This window comes from Nannospalax galili, unplaced genomic scaffold (assembly GCF_000622305.1).
Source record: "Nannospalax galili isolate Female #2095 unplaced genomic scaffold, S.galili_v1.0 scaffold1750, whole genome shotgun sequence".
In the NCBI taxonomy this organism is placed as follows: domain Eukaryota; kingdom Metazoa; phylum Chordata; class Mammalia; order Rodentia; family Spalacidae; genus Nannospalax; species Nannospalax galili.
The window spans coordinates 932,778-958,105 of NW_008329031.1; the positions used below are offsets into that span (position 1 = coordinate 932,778).

Genomic DNA, 25,328 nt, shown 5'->3' on the forward strand with positions numbered 1-25,328 from the left:
GCCTGTAGGCCTCTGGCAATGTGGAAACTTGGTAGAAGGTCCTAAGGGAAGAAAGCTGCTCAGCTCATGGGAGCCAGGAAGGAGAGTGAAAAGGGGGGAGGGAGGGAGGGAGGGAGGGAGAGAGAGAGAGAGAGAGAGAGAGAGAGAGAGAGAGAGACCGGTGACAAAGATATAGCCTTGAACATCATACCCTAGGGACCTCTTTTCATTAGCTGAGAAGTGCCTCTTCATACCCTGTCCAGCTGTGATTTCATCAGTAGACTGATAGTTGGCATCTTCATGGTTCACTGTCTTCTCAGTAGGCCACGAGCTATGAGAGCAGCATTTAATGTATGAATGTTTGGATACATTTTGTCTCCAAACCATGATCTGCAGGACAGCCTACCTCTAGCTTCTATTTCACTGATACTGGGTGGTTTCAATAGCTCATATTTCTTGACCTCTCACTGTGTGCCAGAAACTTTTGAGCTCTGTTCAGGACTTGACGTGCTGTGTGTAGACTCTAGACAATAAGAACTGCTACTGTTGGAGGAAACAGGGACTTGTGCGTTGCAGTAGGCCTCAGACCTTAGAGCTAGATGCAGAACTGGAATTGAACCAGCCTCAGACCTTAGAGCTAGACGCAGAACTGGAATTGAACCAGCCTCAGACCTTAGAGCTAGAGGCAGAACTGGAATTGAACTGGCCTCAGACCTTAGAGCTAGACGCAGAACTGGAATTGAACCGGCCTCAGACCTTAGAGCTAGACGCAGAACTGGAATTGAACCGGCCTCAGACCTTAGAGCTAGACGCAGAACTGGAATTGAACCGGCCTCAGACCTTAGAGCTAGACGCAGAACTGGAATTGAACCGGCCTCAGACCTTAGAGCTAGACGCAGAACTGGAATTGAACCGGCCTCAGACCTTAGAGCTAGACGCAGAACTGGAATTGAACCTCAGGCAGTCTGAGTTGTTTCTCTTCAGCCATCCCATGGCTGGTCCTCGGGCATGAACCATTCCAGGTGCATCTGATGAATCGTTATGTGAGGGTCATTGTGTAGTCTGTATGGAGAAGATTCTGACAGCCTTTAACTATTTGCTTTCAATATTCATTGGCAAACCTGTGGGGCTATATCACTGTCTAGCCAACATTTGTTAAAGTGTTTCCTTTTACTCTGTGATCAACTGCATGGTCTATTTTGCATTTCAGCATTCATTCCCAAATCATTGAGAAAATCTGAGCAGATATTTATAAAAATCAGTATAAATGTTTTCTGGGATAAACAAGATGTCCCTCTATACCAGCTGAAGCCATTCTAGTTCCCTTTCCTTTTCTTATCCACAGTGTCACAGCAGGCAGAGAGAGTGTAGTCCTGTGTGGTCCCCAGGTCACTGCCAACTGTTTGCGCTCCCCTTATTTCTGGCTGTGCACTGTAGATGACCTCGTTATTTTTTCAAGTCCATACAAAATGACATAGGAGAATTTGTGTGTGTCTAAGTATACATGTAATAAGCTAATTTTGTATTTGAATCTCTCTCTTTAAGGAGCATTCTGTAGTGGCATCCCATAGGTATTTGACAGTTGCTTGCTTGGTCTAGGTCTCCCACCCAGACCCCTGTGTCTCTTTTCCTCCCCATCCTCTTTCCCTTCCTCCTTCCCTCAGCCCTCTCTCCCCCCTTTTGATGTTTTCTTTTGTAAATGCTCTCTGACAGTGTATAATTACACTGTCTTGGAGTCCCCAGTCTGAATGTAAACGATCTGCAGATGAACTTGAAACGCTGTGGTGCACTAAAGGTGACAGCAGCAGTAGCCCTTAAATCCAGTACCACCTCAGTCTCTGAACAGACACCATCCTAAAGGGCTGTCCAAGGACAGTCATGCCCTCCCTTCTTTAGTCTCAGGGACAAGGAGACTAGAAAAACTGCTGAAGCAGCAAGTTCTAGGTTCATTGAGACCTTGCCACAGTAAATAAAGAGGAAGGTGATCAAGGGAGACACCCAATGTCAACCTCTGTCCTCCACACTGTGCGCACACACACACACACATATGTATACCAGTGTACACATGAAAGTGAGAGAAAATACAGCACTCCAAGATGTAAAACAGTAATTGACTTAGATGTGACTAACATGTTGGAACAGGCTACCACATATTTAAGGTAATTATGGTTTGAATGTTAAAGGTTCTGGTGGGAAAAAAGCGAACAATATATGCATAAATAAATGATTAATTTCAGCATATATACATGTGTGTATATATATTAACTTTAAGAATGAATATGCTGTGGCCTGGTTGCTGTGGCGCACAGGTGTAATCCCAGCATACCGAAGGCAGAGAGGCAGGAAGGATACTACATTCAAGGCCAGACTCAGCTACAGGGTTAATTCCAGGCCAGCAAGTGCGGCATAATTAGACCCTGTGTCAAAAACCAGGAAAACAATGCACTACAAATAAAGAGTTGACAAGTGTTTGCAATAAGCTAATACATAGATTTGGCACAGTCGAGGAACAAATTAGTAAAAACGAAGATAGAGTAATAGAAATTACTTAATTCTAAAACTCAAGAATAAAAAAGTGGGGGCTGGAGAGTTGGCTCAGCAGTTAAGAGCACTGACTGCTCTTGTAGAGGACCCGGGTTCGATTCCTAGCACCCACATAGCAGCTATGAACCCTCCTTAACTCCAGTTCCAGGGGAATCCGAAGCCCTCTTCTGACCTCCACGGCACTGCATGACATGGGTGCAATCACATAGATGCAGGCAATACACTCATACACATAAAATAAAATAAAAATAATAAAATATTTTTTTACAAAAGAATAAAAAAGTGGAAAATTACACCAGGCTGGTGGCTTGTACCTTTAATCCCAGCCCTTGGAAGGCAGAGGCAGGTGGATTTCTGTGAGTTTGAGACCAGCCTGGTCCACATAGTGACTTTCAGGAGGGCTAGGACTAGGGAAACCCGCCCCCCCCCAGTAAAAGGTGGTAAATAGAGATGTTCTGTATGAAATAAAGATTTGATAAAAAAAAAATCACCAAAAAAAGCAGGCTGGATATACCTTAGTGTTAGATTGCTTGTGTAGCCCTGAGTTTTGTCTCCATCACCACTCTAAATGAGTACATAAAAACTTAAAAACCCCAGAATTATGAGATAAAAGCAGTCACAAACTCAACACCGTGCTGAATAAATCTTTCCCCTACCCATTACCACCAAACACATATAGCTAAGCATATAATGAAAGTTAAGACTAAGATATTGACAAAAGCCAGGTGGGAACGCACTACATGCAAAGAAACACAGACATATCAGCTGTGTTCTCAAAAATCTAATTCAGGTTAGACAGTGGAATCAAACTGCTGACTGATATATAAATATGTATATATATAATATGTTATATAATACATAATTATATAGAGAGAATATAAAAATTCTATACTTGGGTAAAAATATATCTTTCGGAATAAAGAACTAAAGTCCTTTTCAAACAAACTTAAGCCAAATATATTGCCAACAAACACTGTGATTATTTTCAAGATGTCCTCAGGAGGTTAGAGACATGGCTCAGTGGTTAAGAGCACTGACTGCTCTTGCAGAGGACCCAAGTTTGGTTCTCAGCACCCAGATAGCAACTCACAACCTTTTGTAGTTCCAGTTCTGGGAATTTGATGCCTTCTTCTGGCCTCTGAAGGCACTGCATGTGTTGGTGCAAATACATACAAGCAAGCAGAGCATTCATACTCATAAAATAAAAATAAATCTTTAAAGAAAGATTGCTCTAGGAAGTTATTCTTGCAGAAGAACTTAAAATGAAAAAAATCACCTTTACCTGTAATTATATTTACCCCAAATTTGCATGAGTATGGCCTAAGTAACTTCTTCCTAAATATTTTTGTGTATGGTGTGCATGTTTGTGTGTGTACACTGGTATGAATGCGTGTGTGTGCACACAGTGTGGAGGACAGGTTGACATTGGGTGTCTTTCTTGATCACCTTCCTCTTTATTTACTGTGGCAAGGTCTCAGTGAATCTAGAACTTGCTGCTTCAGCAGTTTTTCTAGTCTCCTTGTCCCTGGGATCACCTTTGGCTCCTGAGAGCTGGGATTGCAGCAGACCATCAGGCTGCCCAGGTTTATGTGGGTGTCAGGGATCTGAACTCCATTCTCACACTTGCACGGCAAGCTCTTTAGCCACTGTGCCATCTCCCCAGCCCCATTTGCCTTAGAATTTTCATAAATAGCAGTCAATCATAAAACCATTTCTACATCATTTCTAAGTGAACAGTGGAAATACTTAAAGCTGGGTGTGAAGATGAGGGGTGCAAAGGGCTTACTAGCATCTTAGTTGTGTCCTCAGACCCTGTTACTGCTTTCTGGTCCATGCAGCTTGTATTCTGTGCTAGAAAGTTCACACTTTCATACTTTATAAATGTAGTGTGATATTTGTATCTTCTTTATTGAATACCCCACATTTGGTGTTTTTTTCCCCAGTGAGATTCTCGGGGTGGGTTTTAATTCTTGCATATTGTACTTTGCTATAAAAAATTCAGTAGGTAGAATGAAACTAGTCAACTTTTTCATAATTAAGTGACATAAAATTTGTCTGTAACCTCAGAGAAATTTGTTTCTTTTTCAAAGTAGTTAGATGTTAAAAATCCATGATAAAGTCATCTCTAGAACATTTCTTTTAGATCAGTAACATCACAGTTTCACTTCATACCTGATGTGCTTTTTTAAATTTTTGCCTTTTTATATTTTTTATTATAAATCATGCAGTATAGCACCTTTTCTAGGCTGAGAAAGTTTGCAGTATGAGGTTTGGAAAGAAAGTTTATTATTCTCGCCAGAGGTGAGAATAATAGAAAATCATGTGGAAATCATTGGAAATAATAGTTAACAAAGTTAGTAGCTTGAACAAATTTAAAATACAGTAAAATATCATTATTCATATGTTACATACAATAATGGGTCTGCTGACAGTTGATACCTGGCTGTAACGTACTGTGTCAGCCCAGCCCCGCATTCCCTCTGCTCTGGCCCACTCCCCACTTGCTCCTCCTGCTTTCATGTCACCTTTCTGTGTGTGAACCCTAGATGCCACATGAGTCACAGCGGTGTTTTTCTGTCTGAGTCTGGCTTATCTAGCCCAGATGGTGATCTGTAGTTTCACTCGTTTTCTTGCACTCAAATAAATTTCTTCAGGACTGTATTCCTGCTTGGACGTGTCATGTTTTCTTTGTCTGCTGACAGCACCGTGGTCTGACTTCACAGCATAGTTATTGGGACTGTGTCACAAGAGCCGTGAGCAGCAGCATCTCTGTTGACTGCTCACTTGCCAAGGAGTATTGGAGATGGTGACTTTTATGATACTTCTGTTTTGAGTGCTTTGAGGACCCTCCATGCTGATTTCCAAACTGGCTAGACTAATTTACATGCTCAGTCACAATGTAAGGGTTCCTTTGTCCCTTGCCTACCTTATTTTTTATGATAGCCATTTTGACCAGGGTGAAATGGAATCTCAATATTTACCTCCTCATTTCTGAGGCAAATAGATACCTCTATATACTGTTAGGTGGTAACAGTATGCCACATAAAATTGGGGGGATTCTATTAGCAAAGCAGGAAAGGATGAAGAGATACTGAGGTGATTGTAGTGGGGTGATTATAGTGATCCTTGATGTTGATGGTGTAGAACAGAGCTTAGCTACAATGAGAATCAATTCTGATTCTAATACATGAACTATGATTTTGTTTTTACTATTTTTAGTGTATCTGTATAATGCAGTCTTATTACTAAAATTCTTAGTTCGTTCTTTGTTATTTTTATTTAATTCAAATTAAAAATCCATATCTAAAACATTAAGTCAATATAAACTGCCTACCATTACATAACTCTTAAAATTGTAGCTCCTGGATCACTTCTAGAACACATTCACTAACTGAGAAATATCCATTTAAATGTTTTGGTAAGAATCAGGTGAGCAAATTTTCAAACTCAAGTTAGAGAGGATTTCTAACCCTGGGTCCCGAAGTGTTCACAGAATGAAAGCTGCAGTAAAGCCCTGCAGCAGGGTCATCTCGTAGGATGGGCTACTTTGCCTTGGAACAGTGCAGCATGCTGCAGAGACGATGCTTCCTGGTGACTGCAGAAAGAAGAATGGTCACTAGTTATTCACCCTGCAGAATGGGGAATTGTTCCTCCCATTCACTCTAGCAGTGCCCATTAGCTGCCAGTATTGTGTGTATTAGCACTTTAGAAGGGTGGAAACACCTTCTTTGGAGAATGTGTTCAAGAACCATTTCTCCTTGTCATTTATTTGCCATGACATTTCTTTGCTTCAGCTTCCAAAAGTGCATTTTTAAAGTAGCTTTTGGCATTTTATGATTTATTTCATGTCAGTGTTGAAATTTCCTTTTAAGAAAGAAGAAAGTAGAAGGAATGAGCAACTTGCAGTCGATAAGAGGCTTATGGCATCTATCCCTAAATCTTTAACGACTTTACAGTTCTTTATTTTAAAACGTTTACTTTTATTAGGGTTTATGAGGCATACAAAGCAGGGTAAACTTTGGCATTTTAATTTAATGTCTTTAAATTTTTACTTATTATTTTTAAAAATTATTGAATTTCTGTGCATTTCATACAATACATCTTGAACAACTTCAGACTCTCCCCTATCTGTACCCCTATAGACCCCCCTATCATATGGATTCTGTCATATATATCAAGGCCTACTGAGTCCAGTTTGTGTCCCCGAATGTCCCTCTGTGTGTCTATCCACTGGAGTTTGATCAGTCTATCTAGCATCACTCCTGTAAAGAAGACCACCTCTTCCTCATCCAGCAGTGATCAGTTGCCGGTAGCTCCTCAGCTAAGACCGGGATGTCTTAACGATTTCCCTACTTCTGTGCTGGGTTTGTCTTTTTTTTTTTTTTCTGTTCTGAGTTTGCATGGGTCTTAGCATGCTGTCACTATTGCTGTAAGTACATATGAGCAAGTTCCCAGCCACCTGGAAAATTGCGGTTTCCTTATGCTCATGCGCTACCCCTGCCTAGCAGTCTTTCTGCCCCTTCTCCCACAATGCTCCCTGAGCCCTGAGTGGCAGAGCTTTAGGAGCTCTGTCCAAGGACATACTCCAGTCTTCATCTCCACATTGTGGCCAGTTGGGACTTTCTGTGTTAATCACCCTTTGTTGCATGAGGAAGCTTTGCTGCTGAGAGCTGAGAGATTAATATTATCTCTGTCCCCTGTTTCACGATTTTCCCTTAACCTTAGGTGTAATGGTTGCATTGTAGATGTGTCACATAGGGCTGGGCATCTCACAGGCACTTTTTCTCTGTGTTTGGCCATTGGTGGAACGCTGTAATAGTCTCTGTCTGTTGCAAAACAAAGCTTCTTTGATGAGTGATGACAGTAATACTTGTCTTTAAATATAAGGATATAGATAGATAGGTGATAGCTAGCTAGCCAGCTAACTAGATATCTTACAGTCAAAAATTACACTTGTCTGCAATGGGATGTGACAGACACAGGTTTTGCTCTAGGATCTATGACCTCTCCAGCCATGTGTATTTGGCTGCACACTTAAATTCCCTCCCATTCAGTGGATAGTTGTTGATAGTTGTTGATTAGATAGTTGTTGATTGCCTCCAAGATAAACATACCACTATTACCCCAATAGAGATAGTTTCCTGTGCTGGTCACTGTTGTATTTATCAGGCTGTACAGCTGGGTAGGACCAGTGATTGGTTTTGTCCTCTAGAAACTTGCATGTCCTCTGGTGGCATGAGAGCTAGTTAATGTTCAGGGGTGAGTCTCCCAGGTCAGCTCCAGCTCCACTGCTTCAAGTCCTGTGTCCAAAATATATCCTCTGTTCAACAATAGGTCTTGCCCTCGGGTGCTAGGAGGCAGTCGATGGTTGTGGCGATAGCCTGTACTATTTTGGGAATCTCTTACACTACCCTGACCAACAACTTGAAGGGAGGTTTCTCCTGTTTGGCACTGTTGCTTATTATATAGGCTTGAGCTGTACACATGCACTCATGTACAGATATTGTATGTGTATTTTTCAGTAGGCTTTTGAACACATTTTCTTCTAATTTTCCCATGCCCTAAGCATTATTTATTCCCCCCTCTCTCCCACTGTATAACCTCCCTCCCCAGTTAAATACCCCATTTTTCTCCTTTTGCCCCTTGATAATGCCTGTCTCCTAATAGCCCTTCTCCCCGGCTCCTTCCCCTCCTCTCCTCTTGTTCCTTTCCATTTTGCTGGTTCCTGCAGTTACATCAGGATTTATACTCAAATCTAAGGATTTGGAGCTGGGATCTACAAATGAGAGAGAACACATATTGCTTGTTTTTCTCAGTCTATGTTACTTTGCTTAGAATGACAGTTTCTGTTCCATCCATTCACCTACAAATGTCAAGAATTTTTATTTTTATTTTTTGCCACTGAGTAGAATGGTATTGTGTATTGGACCACACTTTCATTATTTATTCAACAGTTCAGGGACATCTAGGTTGGTTCCATTTCCTATCTATTGCGAAAGGAGCAGCAACAGCCATGTGTGATAGTGCATGCCTTTAATCCCAGCACTTGGGAAGAAGAGGCAGGCAGATCTCTATGAGATTGAGGTCAGCCTGGCCTACATAGTGAATTCAAGACCGGCTGGGGTTATGGGAGACCCTGTCTGGAAGGAAGGAAGGGAGGGAGGGAGGGAGGGAGGGAAACATGGCTCACAATTATCTGCAGTAGGGTGATTCCTTTAGGTATATGCCAGGGAGTGGTATAACTGGATCATGGATCATTTGGTAAATTTATTTTTAGTTTCTTAAGAGTTCTAAACACTGATTTCTAGTACTTACACCAGTTTGCAATCCCACAAGCAGTGAATGAGGTTTCCCATTTTCCTGCATCCTTACCAGCATTTTGTGTTTGATCTCTTGATCTTAACCATTCTGACTGGGGTGTTACCCCAGTCTTACAGTAGTTTTGATTTGCTTTATCTAATTACTGTGTATGTTGAGCACTTTTTAGGTATTTCTTAGCCATTATTTTTTGTTGCTGTTGTTTTGTTTTTGGTTTTTGTTTGTTTGTTTGTTTTTGGTCTTTTTGAGACAGGGTCTCCCTGTAGCCCCAGCTGTCCTGGAACTCACTATGTAGACCAGGCTGGCCTTGAACTCACAGAGATACGCCTACCTCTGCCGCCCAAGTGCTGGGATTAAAGGCATGCACCACCACGCCCGGCTGTTTCTTAGCTGTTTTTATTTCTTCTTTTGCGCTCTGTTCAGATCTGTAGCCCATTTTTTAATTGGGTTATTTGTTTTCTTGAACGTTTTTGAGATCTCTGTATTCTGGATATTAATCTTGTGTCAGATGTGCAGCTGGTGAAGATTCTCTCCCACTTGGTGTGCTTTCTCATTACTTGATTGATTGTTTCCTTTGTTGTATGGAAGCCTTTTAGTTAAATAAAGTCCCATTTGTCAGTTGTTAACCATTATTCCTGAGAAACTGATGTCTGATTTAGAAAGACCTTCCCTGCACCTATATATGTATGTTTTCTTCTAATAGTTTCAGCATTTCAGACTTCACATTGAGGTCTTTGATCCATTGGGAGTTCACTTTTGTGCAGGGTGATAGATAGTTTCATTCTTCTGTGCATGGAGATCCAGTTTTATTAGCACCATTTGTTGAAGATGCTGTTTTTCCTCCATTGTGTGTTCTTGGCACCTCTTTCAAATATCAGGTGGCTGAAATTACATCTACTCATGTTTGAGTTTTCTGTTTGTTCCATTGATCTACATGTCTCCTTTGTGCTAATACCATGCCAGGTTATGACTATAGCTCTGTAATATAATTTGAGATCTGGTGTGGTAATCCCCCTAGCATTGCTCTTTGTGCTCAGGATCCCATTGGCTATCTGAGGTCTTTTGTGGTTTCATATGAATTTTAGGATCTTTTTCTATTTCTGTGATGAATGTCACAAGGATTTTAATTGACATTGCATTGACTCTATAAATTGCCTTTGGTAGGGTCATTTTTACAAAATTAATACTAATCCATGAGTATGGTGGGGGGGGTCTTTCCATCTCCTTATGTCTTCCTCAGTCTCTTTCCTCAAAGATTTAAAATTTTCATTGTAGAGCCTTTAATGTCTTTAGTTAGGTTTATTCCTAGATATTTTATTTTCGTTTTGAGGCTATTGAGAGTAGGAGGGTTTCCACAAACACTTTCTCCAATAGCTTATTATTGGTATATGTAAAGACCACTGATTTTTGTAAATTGATTTTGTAACCTGCCACTTTGCTGAAAGTGATCATTTTTTAGCAGTTTTCAGGAAGAACTTTTGGTATCTCTTGTATATAATATCATCTCATCTGCAAATAGGGATAATTTGATCTCTTCCTTTTCAATTGGTACTCCTTTAATTTCCTTCTCTTGTCTTATTGCTCTGGCAAGAGTTTCAAGAATGATATTGAAAAAAAGTGGAGAGGTGGACAGCCTTGCCTGCTGGTTCCTGATTTCAATGGGAATGCTTCCAGATTTTCTCCATTAAGAATAATGTTGGTTGTAGATTTGTTGTATATGGCTTTAATTATGTGGAGGCATGTTCCCTCCAGTACAATTCCCTCTTGTCCATAATACATGTTAGATTTTGTCAAAGTCTTTTTGGAGCACTTCTGTAGGACTGGTGGTCTTTAGTGGCAACATATTCTCTTTGTTTTCATATTATTTATGTTTTTGCATTGTGGCATGAGGCTATGAATTTCTTTTGTTAGTTGCATGTCTGTGCTGGATAGCTTTAGTGTCAACTTGACTCATCTGGGTTGAGGGAGCCTCAGTTGGGGAATTTCCTTCAGTTTCCTTCATTGGACTTCAACTCCTTCAATTTCCTTCATTGGTCTGGCCTGTGGCCATGTCTGTGGGGCATCTTTTTGATTGTTGAGTGATGTGGGAGGGCCCAGCCCACTGTGGGTGGTGCCACCCCTGGGCAGGTGGGCCTGTGTTGCATAAGAAAGCAGGCTGAGCAGGGGCCAGGAGAGCAAGTCAATAAGCAGTGTTCCTCCATGGCCTGTGTTCCAGCTCCTGCCTCCAGGTTCCTGCCTTGAGTTCCTACCTTGGGTTCCCTGATGCACTGTAACCTGGGGATGTAAGACAAACCCTTTCCTCCCCAAGTTGGTAGTGGTCAGTGTGTTTTGTCACAGCAGTGGAGAAACAAACTAGGACAATGTCTCATATAAAATTCTAGCCTGCCTTTGTTTAATTGAAGTTTGATTATCTCTATATTGTTGATGTAGCTTGGTTGCTTTCTGATCAGGTATGAATAGTTGCTTGGTCTTTGCTTCAAGTTCTCACTTTTGTTTATTGGTCAGACAAGATGGCTATTCAGGGGCTCCCAGCAGGGTGAAGGGGTCTAGGGTAAGTTTGAGACTATTGGAAGCCAAGTTCTGTCAGGGTATTCAGGAGCTCTGAGGAGAAATGGGCAGGAGGGTCCTTGGCCCAAGGGGGGAGGTGAGGAGGAAGGTTCTAAATGACTAAGCAGAGTAGAGGTGACCTCTGGAGCAGCAAGAATGGAGCTGGCCTTGAACAGGGGGATGGGAGGTTAGTTTGGAGGTCTCAGGTGAGTTGAGCAGGAGGGGCCCTAGGCCCAAGGCAGGGATGACTATAGTTTTTGATCCATTAGGTGTTTGCATCACAAAACACTTACTGGGGTTTATATGGTACATTTCAGTTAGAGGCTTCTAGTAGATTTAAAAAAAATAGAAGTATGAAAAAGTGAAGAGCCATAGGAAGTTATGGCCTCACAGTGATGGAGACAGATAAGATATTTGGAGTGCAGAAAAGAGGTTTGGGAGTTAGCTGAAAAGAATAGTTTATCCTTGAATATCAGTTTTTAAAACTGGAACTGATAAAAGGAATCTCTTTAATTTAAGTATGTACAACTCTATCCTATGAAGTCTTGTTGCCTATCTAGCCCTCCTTTACTACAGATTAAGCCATGTCAGACAGCTTTACTCGATCTTTTGTGATCATGATTCCTTTCTTCCATGTAGATACTGCGCACTAGACTCTGACCACCTTCTCAACAATTGCTGCTTTGTTTTCTGTGTAGCCTTTCCTTCCAAGTCTCAGAATAACCCTAGTATATGGATGTTGTTGGACTCTCTTTATATTTGAAAAGGCCTAGACAGTTTCTTATCCCCAGGCCTCATTTTGACTGTTACCAACTGCAAGTTAAATGTCTTGTTGAGTAGTAGTTTGTGTCTTAATGAGATGTTCATAGAACACTATAAGATTTAATCTCTTTTCTATAAAGTTCCATTCATGGGGAAAGAACAAAATAATTCTAGACAAAAAATTGTTAAAATTCTGTGTCTTTATATTCATCACCACTTCTTGTAGAAACTGAAGAAAAATCTTAATGGCAAGTATGTATCTTGATGTATTTACAGATGGGAAAACCTAGAGGAGAAATGCAGAAAATATTTGCAAAACTAAGAAAATCTACATTTTGACATTAAAATAAATATGTTCAGCTGCCACTGAGGTCTGACCTCTGACCTCTAGAACTCAATGACCCTCGGAACACTGAACTTTCTTTATAGTTGATTAGAAATGTTTGTGCATCAGTACAATTTTATGCACAAGAACATTTAACTATTAATCAAAAGTACCATTGGAGGTACCATGCTATAACTTAAAAAAAAAGGCAAAGTAGAATTTATATCCATTGCTGATCTGAACACTTAGATACAGGATATCTTCGGCTCATGGGGATGACGTCAACTCTTGGATCCTAGATGTATTGGACATGAGGATGACGTCAACTCTTGGATCCTAGATGTATTAGACATGAGGATGACATAAACTCTTGGATCCTAGATGTATTAGACACGAGTATGACGTCAACTCTTGGATCCTAGATGTATTGGACATGAGGATGACGTCAACTCTTGGATCCTAGATGTATTAGACATGAGGATGACATAAACTCTTGGATCCTAGATGTATTAGACACGAGTATGACGTCAACTCTTGGATCCTAGATGTATTGGACATGAGGATGACGTCAACTCTTGGATCCTAGATGTATTAGACATGAGGATGACATAAACTCTTGGATCCTAGATGTATTAGACACGAGTATGACGTCAACTCTTGGATCCTAGATGTATTGGACATGAGGATGACGTCAACTCTTGGATCCTAGATGTATTAGACATGAGGATGACATAAACTCTTGGATCCTAGATGTATTAGACACGAGTATGACGTCAACTCTTGGATCCTAGATGTATTAAACAGCCGTCGTCTTACCCCTGCCTGGTTAGAATATTGGCAGTGCAGCCACTGAAAACTGAGCCAGTGGAACTGAGGGAGCTGAGAGAATTATTGATTCCCTTTGCTGAGGACAGAGCAGTGGCATAGAAAACACATTCCAATTGTAAAACAAGTGGGCCGGGCCCTAAAGATGGAGGACATTTATAGTATTTATGATGTAGGGACTTTAAAAGACACCCAGAATTTGGACATTAAGTGTATAGAGTCGAATATGCAATGCAGAGCCTTAAACATTCGGGTAAAACCTTCCAGCCAGAAAGAATCAGTGAGAAGACCCAGGTGTCTGCTTTGTGGTTTTGAAAGCTGCTGTGTTGGGTCATGGTATAGTCATCTGAACCACTGACTGCCAGCTGCTCTCTGGTATTACAGCTCTTTGTGGAATCACTTCATTCAGAGTCTCTCCAGCAAATCCATAACTCTTAAACTATCTGAATCTTTTGCCCTATATTTTTCTTCCTTTCATTTGTCTCTATCTTATCAGAAAATTAATTCTCTTACAGATTTTTTTCTTTGCCTATTTTTAATTGATAATTTCCTTTCCATTTCCCTAAGACTCATTAATACCTTCATGTACTCTCTTGATTTTGACTGTTTCCTATCATCTCAAAATATATTTATACATGCAAAAGAATCTTAAGTGTGACATTAATGTATTATATTACTAAACATTTAAAAGCATCACACCATAATGAAACCCAGTGAACCATTAACCCAAGAAGACATGAACTGATGTGAATATCTTCTATCCCTCTGCCTCTCTGCTGAAGGAGACATAGAGCTGTCTCTATGTAAAACATTTTACAGTTTTATACTTTCCTAATAATAGTTGTATTATATGCATATGTAGGCAGTGTTTTCTCTCCTTCTCTGTCTTTTATACATACATTCTCACAAAACTCTTGCGTTTGTGCTAGTATGTACAAGGACTTTCTTCTTTCAGCCTTTTTTTCCTAAGATCCATTTACGTTGTTGGATGTAGTTTCATTGTTTACTGTTACTGTGCAATGTTGCCTTATGGAAGTGGCACACAATTTGTTTATTTCTTCATGAGCATTTGGGCTGTTCCAGACAGATTTTTTTGTTATTATAACAGGGTTTCTATGAATATTTGTGAATATCTCAAGATGCATATGTATAAGAGTTTCTCTACACTGGAGTGTTTACTTAGGTGTTGAATGATCCTGCTTGTGTTTAGTAGGTGCAGGTCTTAGTTGCTTACTATTAATTAGCCTATGCGAATTAGAGTGAGGCATTCATTTCAGCCTGTTAGCTCAGCTCATATGTTTTATTCTTAGTATGAATATAAGCATTTTTTGAAGAGAGGCTCAGTTTTTACACTTGCTTATATTGAAATTGTATAAGCTACACATTTCTTGGTTTATGTTCTGACTTTTAATATCATATTGACTTGAAAAGCTGACAATGTGAGTTCCTTACATGGTAGATCGCCTATTCATTTCACTTTTGACCTTGGATGACTTTCATCTCAAAAATGACTAATCAATTGCAATTTGGTTGTGTATGCTGTGAATATTTTGAGAGACATGGGTACTATAAAGATTCACCCTGTTTATTCTGTATATATTGCCATTGGAAAGATAAATCTCTGGATAATTTCCTGTGTTTTTAATACGTTGGCATATGCTTTAATTTTTGTCTATGTGGGAGGATGTAATGTGTTCCTGCATCACCTTAAGGAAAGAGTGTTGAAGATAATATTTTAACTGGTCCAAAACATGATTAACAGATATTTTATCTGAACTTTATAAAAAATAAATATATTAGAATTTGTAGAACTAACAGGTAGTCTGTTGTTATAACTCTGTGCTTATTAATAAGTAGGGTTTTAGATATTCGAACTGTGTTATTTATTCTCTATTCATAAAAAATGATCATAATATTATTAAAGAATGCAATTGTCATGATGTTTTTCTAGAACAGAAAACATGACCATCTTGACTGGTAACATTTTCTTACAATAGTGTTTTAAGAAAGTCCTTGTGCTTTTTCCTTTTATATTTCTCTTTGCATTCTTTTTTTCTCTCATGTTTGACAAATTTAAAACAGGAATAAGTGATAGCAAGTGTTATTACTGTTAAAACAACACATCTTCTGACTACCAAATAGGGCTAGTTTGTAGTAAGGCAGTGCTGATAAATTAGGTGCTGTGTAGAGTTCAGCTAAAGCAAATGAAAATAATTTATCAGAAAAACAAAGAAAATCAAACACTGAATCGCCACAGTTTTTGAGACAAGAAAATCAATCAAAAGCTCTAGGAGCAAGTTGAACTCCACAGAGTGACTGTGGACATCTTGCGGTGAAGGAGTGTGTTCATTCTGAAAGATTCATAGCCCCTATTTTGTCACAAGTATTACTAATAGAGCAGCTTAATGACATATGACATATAGTTAAATATATGCTACAAAGGGAAGGTAAATTACATCTTTCAAAAACAGGAGGGAAAGGCCTGGGTGGTGGCGCACACCTTTAATCCCAGCACTCTGCAGGCAGAGGGAGGCGGATCTCTGCGGTGCAGACTAGTTCCATGTCAGCTGGGACTACATGATGAGACCTCTTCTCAAACAAAACAAAACAAGACTGGAAGATAGCATGCTGCAAGTGTTAACATTTAAAAAAATGCCTTGGTGAAACATGCACCTAGTTTTTGGGTTTATTTTCTTTATATTAGATAAGCCATGAGATAACAAAATTGTAATTCTGATTTAATCATTGTTAAGGAACAGTCACTTGTAGTGTTGTGATTTTACAGCCCCCACACTGTCTGTGATCCAGTGCTGAGCCTGTGGTAATATTCTGGATCATCCTTAGCAAATGTTCAAGATCAGTGTTTCTAAAAAGGACCCATTAGACATCATTTTAGAAAAGAAAATGTGATTGATTTTGATAAGAGGACGAGGGAGTTGGAGCAGAAGAATGCATGCAGGGAGGAATTAACTGGCCTAGCTCCCCTTTAATTAACTGACCTGCTGGTTTCTTTGGAGCCTTGTATGTAGAGGGAATATTGAAATGGTGACAGAGTTGATGTAGAGCATTGAAATTTAGATCTGTACTCAATTCCTTTAACATCGGGTAATCACTTGAGATTGCTTTATGACTTATACTGTATTGTGTTATTTGATGTCTTTTCTGCCATTTTGTTTTTAAAGAAACTGTCTTTGTCAGCAAATTAAAATTATAAAACTTAAATCAGTTGAACTAAAAAAATTATGGATTCTAAAATGAACAAAGAGAAATTAAGAGGTTATTAATGAGGGGCAACGAGGGCTTTATGATAAAGAGGCATTTTTCTAACAGCCATCACAATATGTAATTTTGTAATGCTTTTCCTTAACTTTCCATTCTTTAGTCTTTTTTAAAAAAATATTTTATATTTTTATTTTATGTGTATGAGTGTATTGCCTGCATGTATGTGAGTGCACCCATATCATGCAGTGCCACAGAGGTCAGAAGAGGGCTTCGGATTTCCCTGGAATTGGAGTTAAGGAAAGTTTGTAGCCGCCATGTGGGTGCTGGGAATCAAACCCGGGTCCTCTGCAAGAGCAGTCAGTGCTCTTACCGCTGAGCCATCTTTCCAGCCTCTCTTTAGTCTTTTTAACTAAATAAAATTGAATTGGTGAAATAAAATTATAGAAATGCTAGGATTAAAGCCTGTTTATGTTATCTTTGGCCTTATTTTCACAAATCAGTGAGTCTGGCTTTGTACTCATGTGGGTTCTCCGTGAGGACTTGGTACTCATGTGGGTCCTCCCTGAGGACTTGGTACTCATGTGTTCTCCGTGAGGACTTGGTACTCATGTGGGTTCTCTGTGAGGACGTGGTACTCATATGGGTTCTCTGTGAGGACTTGGTACTCATGTGGGTCCTCCCTGAGGACTTGGTACTCATGTGTTCTCCGTGAGGACTTGGTACTCATGTGGGTTCTCTGTGAGGACGTGGTACTCATATGGGTTCTCTGTGAGGACTTGGTACTCATGTGGGTCCTCCCTGAGGACTTGGTACTCATGTGTTCTCCGTGAGGACTTGGTACTCATGTGGGTTCTCTGTGAGGACGTGGTACTCATATGGGTTCTCTGTGAGGACTTGGTACTCATGTGGGTCCTCCCTGAGGACTTGGTACTCATGTGTTCTCCGTGAGGACTTGGTACTCATGTGGGTTCTCTGTGAGGACGTGGTACTCATATGGGTTCTCTGTGAGGACTTGGTACTCATGTGGGTCCTCCCTGAGGACTTGGTACTCATGTGTTCTCCGTGAGGACTTGGTACTCATGTGGGTTCTCTGTGAGGACGTGGTACTCATATGGGTTCTCTGTGAGGACTTGGTACTCATGTGGGTCCTCCCTGAGGACTTGGTACTCATGTGTTCTCCGTGAGGACTTGGTACTCATGTGGGTTCTCTGTGAGGACGTGGTACTCATATGGGTTCTCTGTGAGGACTTGGTACTCATGTGGGTCCTCCCTGAGGACTTGGTACTCATGTGTTCTCCGTGAGGACTTGGTACTCATGTGGGTTCTCTGTGAGGACGTGGTACTCATATGGGTTCTCTGTGAGGACTTGGTACTCATGTGGGTCCTCCCTGAGGACTTGGTACTCATGTGTTCTCCGTGAGGACTTGGTACTCATGTGGGTTCTCTGTGAGGACGTGGTACTCATATGGGTTCTCTGTGAGGACTTGGTACTCATGTGGGTCCTCCCTGAGGACTTGGTACTCATGTGTTCTCCGTGAGGACTTGGTACTCATGTGGGTTCTCTGTGAGGACGTGGTACTCATATGGGTTCTCTGTGAGGACTTGGTACTCATGTGGGTCCTCCCTGAGGACTTGGTACTCATGTGTTCTCCGTGAGGACTTGGTACTCATGTGGGTTCTCTGTGAGGACGTGGTACTCATATGGGTTCTCTGTGAGGACTTGGTACTCATGTGGGTCCTCCCTGAGGACTTGGTACTCATGTGTTCTCCGTGAGGACTTGGTACTCATGTGGGTTCTCTGTGAGGACTTCGTACTCATGTGTGTTCTCTGTGAGGACTTCGTACTCATGTGTGTTCTCTGTGAGGACTTCGTACTCATGTGTGTTCTCTCTGAGGACTTGGTACTCATGTGTTCTCCGTGAGGACTTGGTACTCATGTGGGTCCTCCCTGAGGACTTGGTACTCATACGGGTTCTCTGTGAGGACTTGGTACTCATGTGGGTTCTCTGTGAGGACTTGGTACTCATGTGGGTTCTCTGTGAGGACTTGATACTCATGTGGGTTCTCTGTGAGGACGTGGTACTCATATGGGTTCTCTGTGAGGACTTGATACTCATGTGGGTTCTCTGTGAGGACGTGGTACTCATATGGGTTCTCTGTGAGGACTTGATACTCATGTGGGTTCTCTGTGAGGACGTGGTACTCATATGGGTTCTCTGTGAGGACTTGATACTCATGTGGGTTCTCTGTGAGGACGTGGTACTCATATGGGTTCTCTGTGAGGACTTGATACTCATGTGGGTTCTCTGTGAGGACGTGGTACTCATATGGGTTCTCTGTGAGGACTTGATACTCATGTGGGTTCTCTGTGAGGACGTGGTACTCATATGGGTTCTCTGTGAGGACTTGATACTCATGTGGGTTCTCTGTGAGGACGTGGTACTCATATGGGTTCTCTGTGAGGACTTGATACTCATGTGGGTTCTCTGTGAGGACGTGGTACTCATATGGGTTCTCTGTGAGGACTTGATACTCATGTGGGTTCTCTGTGAGGACGTGGTACTCATATGGGTTCTCTGTGAGGACTTGATACTCATGTGGGTTCTCTGTGAGGACGTGGTACTCATATGGGTTCTCTGTGAGGACTTGATACTCATGTGGGTTCTCTGTGAGGACGTGGTACTCATATGGGTTCTCTGTGAGGACTTGATACTCATGTGGGTTCTCTGTGAGGACGTGGTACTCATATGGGTTCTCTGTGAGGACTTGATACTCATGTGGGTTCTCTGTGAGGACGTGGTACTCATATGGGTTCTCTGTGAGGACTTGATACTCATGTGGGTTCTCTGTGAGGACGTGGTACTCATATGGGTTCTCTGTGAGGACTTGATACTCATGTGGGTTCTCTGTGAGGACGTGGTACTCATATGGGTTCTCTGTGAGGACTTGATACTCATGTGGGTTCTCTGTGAGGACGTGGTACTCATATGGGTTCTCTGTGAGGACTTGATACTCATGTGGGTTCTCTGTGAGGACGTGGTACTCATATGGGTTCTCTGTGAGGACTTGATACTCATGTGGGTTCTCTGTGAGGACGTGGTACTCATATGGGTTCTCTGTGAGGACTTGATACTCATGTGGGTTCTCTGTGAGGACGTGGTACTCATATGGGTTCTCTGTGAGGACTTGATACTCATGTGGGTTCTCTGTGAGGACGTGGTACTCATATGGGTTCTCTGTGAGGACTTGATACTCATGTGGGTTCTCTGTGAGGACGTGGTACTCATATGGGTTCTCTGTGAGGACTTGATACTCATGTGGGTTCTCTGTGAGGACGTGGTACTCATATGGGTTCTCTGTGAGGACTTGATACTCATGTGGGTTCTCTGTGAGGACGTGGTACTCATATGGGTTCTCTGTGAGGACTTGATACTCATGTGGGTTCTCTGTGAGGACGTGGTACTCATATGGGTTCTCTGTGAGGACTTGATACTCATGTGGGTTCTCTGTGAGGACGTGGTACTCATATGGGTTCTCTGTGAGGACTTGATACTCATGTGGGTTCTCTGTGAGGACGTGGTACTCATATGGGTTCTCTGTGAGGACTTGATACTCATGTGGGTTCTCTGTGAGGACGTGGTACTCATATGGGTTCTCTGTGAGGACTTGATACTCATGTGGGTTCTCTGTGAGGACTTGGTACTCATGTGGGTTCTCTGTGAGGACTTGGTACTCATTTTCCCTCATTGCTGTGCATTCTCTTCCTTCAGGTGATTTCCCAGCTGAGGATCTTGAGCAGATCAGTAACAGCTGGTTGCAAGTTTGATCGAGAAATCTGGTCAAATGAGCTTTCTCCTGTCCTCAATCTCTGGAAAAAATTAAACCAGGTTAGTACCAGACTGTCCTGAATTTCTGTGAGCTATTCTGTCACCTCCAGAAGCTGTGTACCCACCTCTTCCTGAGTCATACAGGTAACCACATTGTGTACATGCCTGCTGGGAAGCCAAGCTCCTGATATCTTTGCTTCATGACAATTCACAGTAAAGTTGGTTTTCTTTACTCTTTTGTAACCAAATTTATACAAATTTTTAGTTTTCTCCTTTCACAATTCAGTTTCTGTCTCATTTGGTAAGGTTTGTTTCTTCAAGACATAGTTTCTTGTCAGCAGAATCCAGATCTGAACCCAGATTCCAACTTTAAAAAATGATATTGGCTGATCTGGACTTCCTGATGATTTTAAAGATTCATTCAGTTAAAAATGTATAAGTATATACAGCTACATATAATATGACTGTATCACATAGCTATATTTAGAGAAGAATATATTGCTTTTAATCTTCATTTAGAGAATTAGATTGAAATTGAATTATTTGAATACTTAGCTGTTGACCTCTTATTTAATACCAACCAGTGATTAAAGTACCTTTCATTGTTGCAAAGATCTCACTTTACATTTTCAAGACATAATCTGCAGTTGACAGGTATCTGTTGGAAACATTTTGTCTCTGAAATATGTAAGCTTCTTGGAACCAATTTCCAGAGGTTATGAGAGATTAAAGGCCATTCCATAGTTTTGTCCTTCCTGTAATTTCCTGTTTGAACTCTGAATTTGCCAAGGCCTTGCTATTTAAATTACCTGATATAACATCTGACCTTGAAACCCAACTTCTGTCTCTGTTTCACAAGAAATGTAGCCATGATATTTTTCAAGAGTAGCTCACATTCCTGGAGAGTGATCTTTTTACCTCACTTACTCTGTGGACTGCACTCTTTGAAATTTTTTATAATCCATACAGTGACTCCCTTGTGTGAAGTTCTCTAGAATGTGTGATCTAGTTTTCTGTAACATTCCTACTTCTATCAGATCTGATTTTCTTGCTTCCCCTTATCCCTCTGCCACACTAAAACACATTACATTCTTGTAATTCTGAAATTGTTTTTATTTTGTTACATAAAGAGGAATGTGGGACCTCAGGTTTAAATATAGATTATTTGTGCATTTTAGATCTATCTTAGCTTGAATGGGTAGAGTGTCTTTCTTGGGAAGGGAAATTGAAGTGTGAACATTGAGAAGCAGCGAGGCAGATACAGCTGGAGGGAGGACAGCTCACAGCAAAGTGGAGAATGCATACCTTTCTGAGAAAAGCAAAGCCTTGGCATCAGAATAATGAAAGGAAACCATTCTGCTTGGAGCACAGATAGTAAGACAGTAGGTGAGGAAGAGGGGAGAATGTTGCAGTCTGAATATTTGTCTTCCTCACCTCCAAATTCTGTGTGTCAGAATCCCAAAGTGATAGTATTTGAAGGTAGAGGCTTTGAGAGGTGACTGGGTCATGAACGTGGAGTCTCTGTGGGTGGGATGAGTGGTCCTATGGTTGTCCCTGACAGACCCTTTAGTTTCATGTGAGGACACAGCATAAAAATGGGCAAAAACAACTATTTGAACTCAGAAGTGGATCTAACTAGACATCCAGTTGCCAGGCACTTTTGTTTGGATTCCACAGCCTCTGTAGCCGTGAGAAATAAACTTCCTTTTATTGATAAACCACTTCATTATGCATTTGGTTATATCAGACAGAATAGACTAAGGTGATAAGATAGCCCAAGTTTTATACCATGTACAGTAAGAAACCATGAAGGAGATTCAAGCAGTTGGATAGTCATGATTCAGTTGAAGATTTCAAGAGGTTGCCTCCTCTTGCTGTTACAGAAGCACTTTTGGAGTGATCGGATAGGAAGGCGGGAGGAAAGAGCAATGCAGTTTTTGCTGTGATCTTGCTGCAAGGTGGTAATAGTTCAGGGTGCCATGGCAGAGCAGGAGGACAGAAATGGGCACATTCAAGTTCCGTATTGAAGGAGGGAGCTAAATAGCATGAATCAGGATGTGGGGATTAAAATAAATAGACAATGACTGGGTGGAAGTGGTGCCATTCACTGAGTCGGGTCCAGCAGGGCAGAGGCATTAGCATAGGGACCCTTATCTCAAGGAGGAGCTGGGGTATAAGTTTGGACATTGTATAGGTTCACATACACTGTTGTGGAGCTTAAAGGGGATATTTAGGACTGATCAGCACCTAGGGAGCATCATGTCATCTGCTAAAGGAGAGAGATAACAGAGGACAAGAAATGATGTTAGTGAGCCCTTCAGGGATGCCAGCATTTAAAATGATCATAAGAAGTGGAATGGCCAGACTTTTAGAGAGAGGAAGCAAACACAAAACACCAGAACAAGAACACAGAAGGTTCTGGTAGCCTAGAAACCTTGAGGAGAACCCTGCCCATGAGAAGAGCTGTCAACTCTGTCAAATAGCTTCTGAGAAGTTAAACAAGATGAGGATAGAATTGGCCTTTGGACTTTCACAATACAAGGTGGTAACCTTGACATGAAAATCTAAAGGTAGAATGAGGGGCCTGGAGATTAAATTGAAAGGTACACTAAAAATAATGTAGAGAAGTAGAGATAGTCTGGAAGACAGTTTCTCTCTAAATGCACTAAAATGGTAAAATAGATCAAGATACTGTATTAGATATGTTGTTCTTAAAAACAGAAAGCACTAGATTAGTTTTAGTACAATAGGAATGAGCCAGTAGATGAAGATGCTGAAGAATCTGGCAATGTTCATTAGCCACTCAAGAAAACAGAAACATGATTGTTGGGTAAAACAAGTGTGATAGATACAGGAAGTTCTTGTTTCTTAATATAGCACAATATTTTCCCATAGATTAAGGATTATTTACTCTAACTCCTCCTAGTGTAAACCCTCTGCAGACTTGATTCTGCCATAGTCCTTCTTGCTGCTGGCTACATAGAATTCCATTGTTTCCATAGTTCCCAGGATCTTTGCTTTGAAGTTTTTAGATTATTAGCTCACCAGGAATGTATAAAGTGTTTGTTTCCCTCTTTATGTATAGCTGTAGCTATTGAATTTAGCTTGCATTTCAATCCAACTCACAATCAAGATTCAGCTTTCTGATCCTTGGTATTTTTTAACCAAGTAGAGTGCTGTTGAGTGTCAAAACATCTTTGTTCCTAATTTGATGTGGAGACGTCCACTCTTCTTATAATGTACAAGGCATTTCGTTTAAGCACTGCGTAGCTCCGTGTCTGTCCTGCATTATGGGCATGCAGCCCTAGGAACCATTCTAGGCCATTTTTCACAAAGCAGAGGTAAGCATGGAAGAATATTTTAAGTAGATTCCTCTACCTTTAACATTTCTTCTTTTCTCCTTTTAAAACAAAATTAGAACTATTAAGGAAAAAAAGTGTTTAGGGTATATTTGTGAATGACTTGGAGAGACCTACTGATGTGTAATTTCATCTGAGAGATAAAATGCATTCACTAGTTGAAAAGATTTCAGAATCTAGAAGTTCCGCAATTGCTGCTGGAGTTTGCATTAGTACTGCTGACTTCTGGTTACTAATTTTGCTCTGCTGAAGATACAAACTGGGGTCTCGTGCACGCTGGTGTAGCACAGTGCTGCAGTGCCACACCCTTTTCCTTGTTTAGATTATACCTAACTTAAAAGCTTGTCAAGAGAAGCTTGTGATCTAAATGAGTTGATAGGGACTTGTTCTTTCTGAAACTTAAATTTCTTTAAGGGCAGTCTTGACAGCATAAGACTTAATCTGTATTAACTTTTATCACCTGAAAAAAAAATGATAGAATTTTCCCAACTTACCTAATGTGAAACTTGAGAAACTCTGAAGCCATTAGAAGAAAACATGGGCAGTACCCTACAAAATGTAGGTACAGGAAAGGACTTTCTACATCGAATATCAGTTGCTCAGGAATTAAAGTCAACAACTGACAAGTGGGATCTTATTAAACTAAGTTGTTTTTCTCACCTCAATTCAGACTATTTTTTAGCATTTAAAAAAATTATTTTATGATTATGTATTGCCTGCATGTAAGTGTACTCGTGTCATGCAGTGCCCACAGAGGTCAGAAGAGGGTGACAGATCCCTTGGAACTGGAGCCATGGACGGTTGTTAGCCACCATGTGAGTGCTGGGTCCTCTGCAAGAACAGCCAGTGCTCCAAACCACTGAGCCATCTCTTCAGCCCCTTAATTCTACACTTTAATATCTATAATAAATGTATAGAAACACATATGTTAAGGCTGGAGAGACGGCTCAGTAGTTAAGAGTACACACTGTTCCTGCAGAGGACCTAAGTTTGGTTCCTAGCACTCACATCAGGCAGCTCTCGACAGTCTGTAACTCCAGCTCTAGGGGAGCTAACACTCTTTTCTGCCCTCCATGAGCACCTGCAATCATGTGCATATACCCCTACATAGACATATGCACATAATTAAAAATAAAATAAATCTTAGAAATACATATGTGTAAGTTCTATATAATATGTAAATTTTATGCAATATGTATGTCTCACAAAATGATACATATAAAATGTGTTATGTATTAATTTTGTTAATATTTAATAAGTCAAAGCATATTTTAGAAGAACAAAAGCAAAACATAATGTTTTGGATTTGTCTTTATATTCTTTCTCTCCTGGATGCTAAATGTCAGACATTTTCATCTTCATGGTCAGGGTTGGAATCTCTGGGTGCATTTTGCCCTGTGTTTGGTTTAATTGTCTTCGTGTGCTGTCGACTTTGGGGACCCTCAGTTCTCTAATATCTGTGTAATGAGCCACTGTTAAATAATTAATGGGATAGATTACTTTTTTTTCCAACTTCAAAAAAAAGAATTATTGAGAATTTTATACATGCATATAAAGTGTTTTGATCAAATCCATGCCCACTCCCTCCCTTCCAACTCCTCCCATATCTCACATTCACTT

General features: G+C 40.7%; 1 protein-coding gene across 2 annotated transcripts in view; it reads left to right on the plus strand.

Annotated features, from left to right (window-relative positions):
• The window catches only part of Dync2h1 (dynein cytoplasmic 2 heavy chain 1), a 273,560-nt gene that overhangs the window by 197,599 nt on the left and 50,633 nt on the right, over positions 1–25,328 (plus strand). For both annotated transcript variants that reach the window (XM_008829984.3, XM_008829990.3), the window contains one exon: positions 20,293–20,409. In XM_008829984.3, coding sequence (XP_008828206.1) covers positions 20,293–20,409 — 117 coding nt within the window. The remainder of the gene's footprint in view (positions 1–20,292; positions 20,410–25,328) is intronic.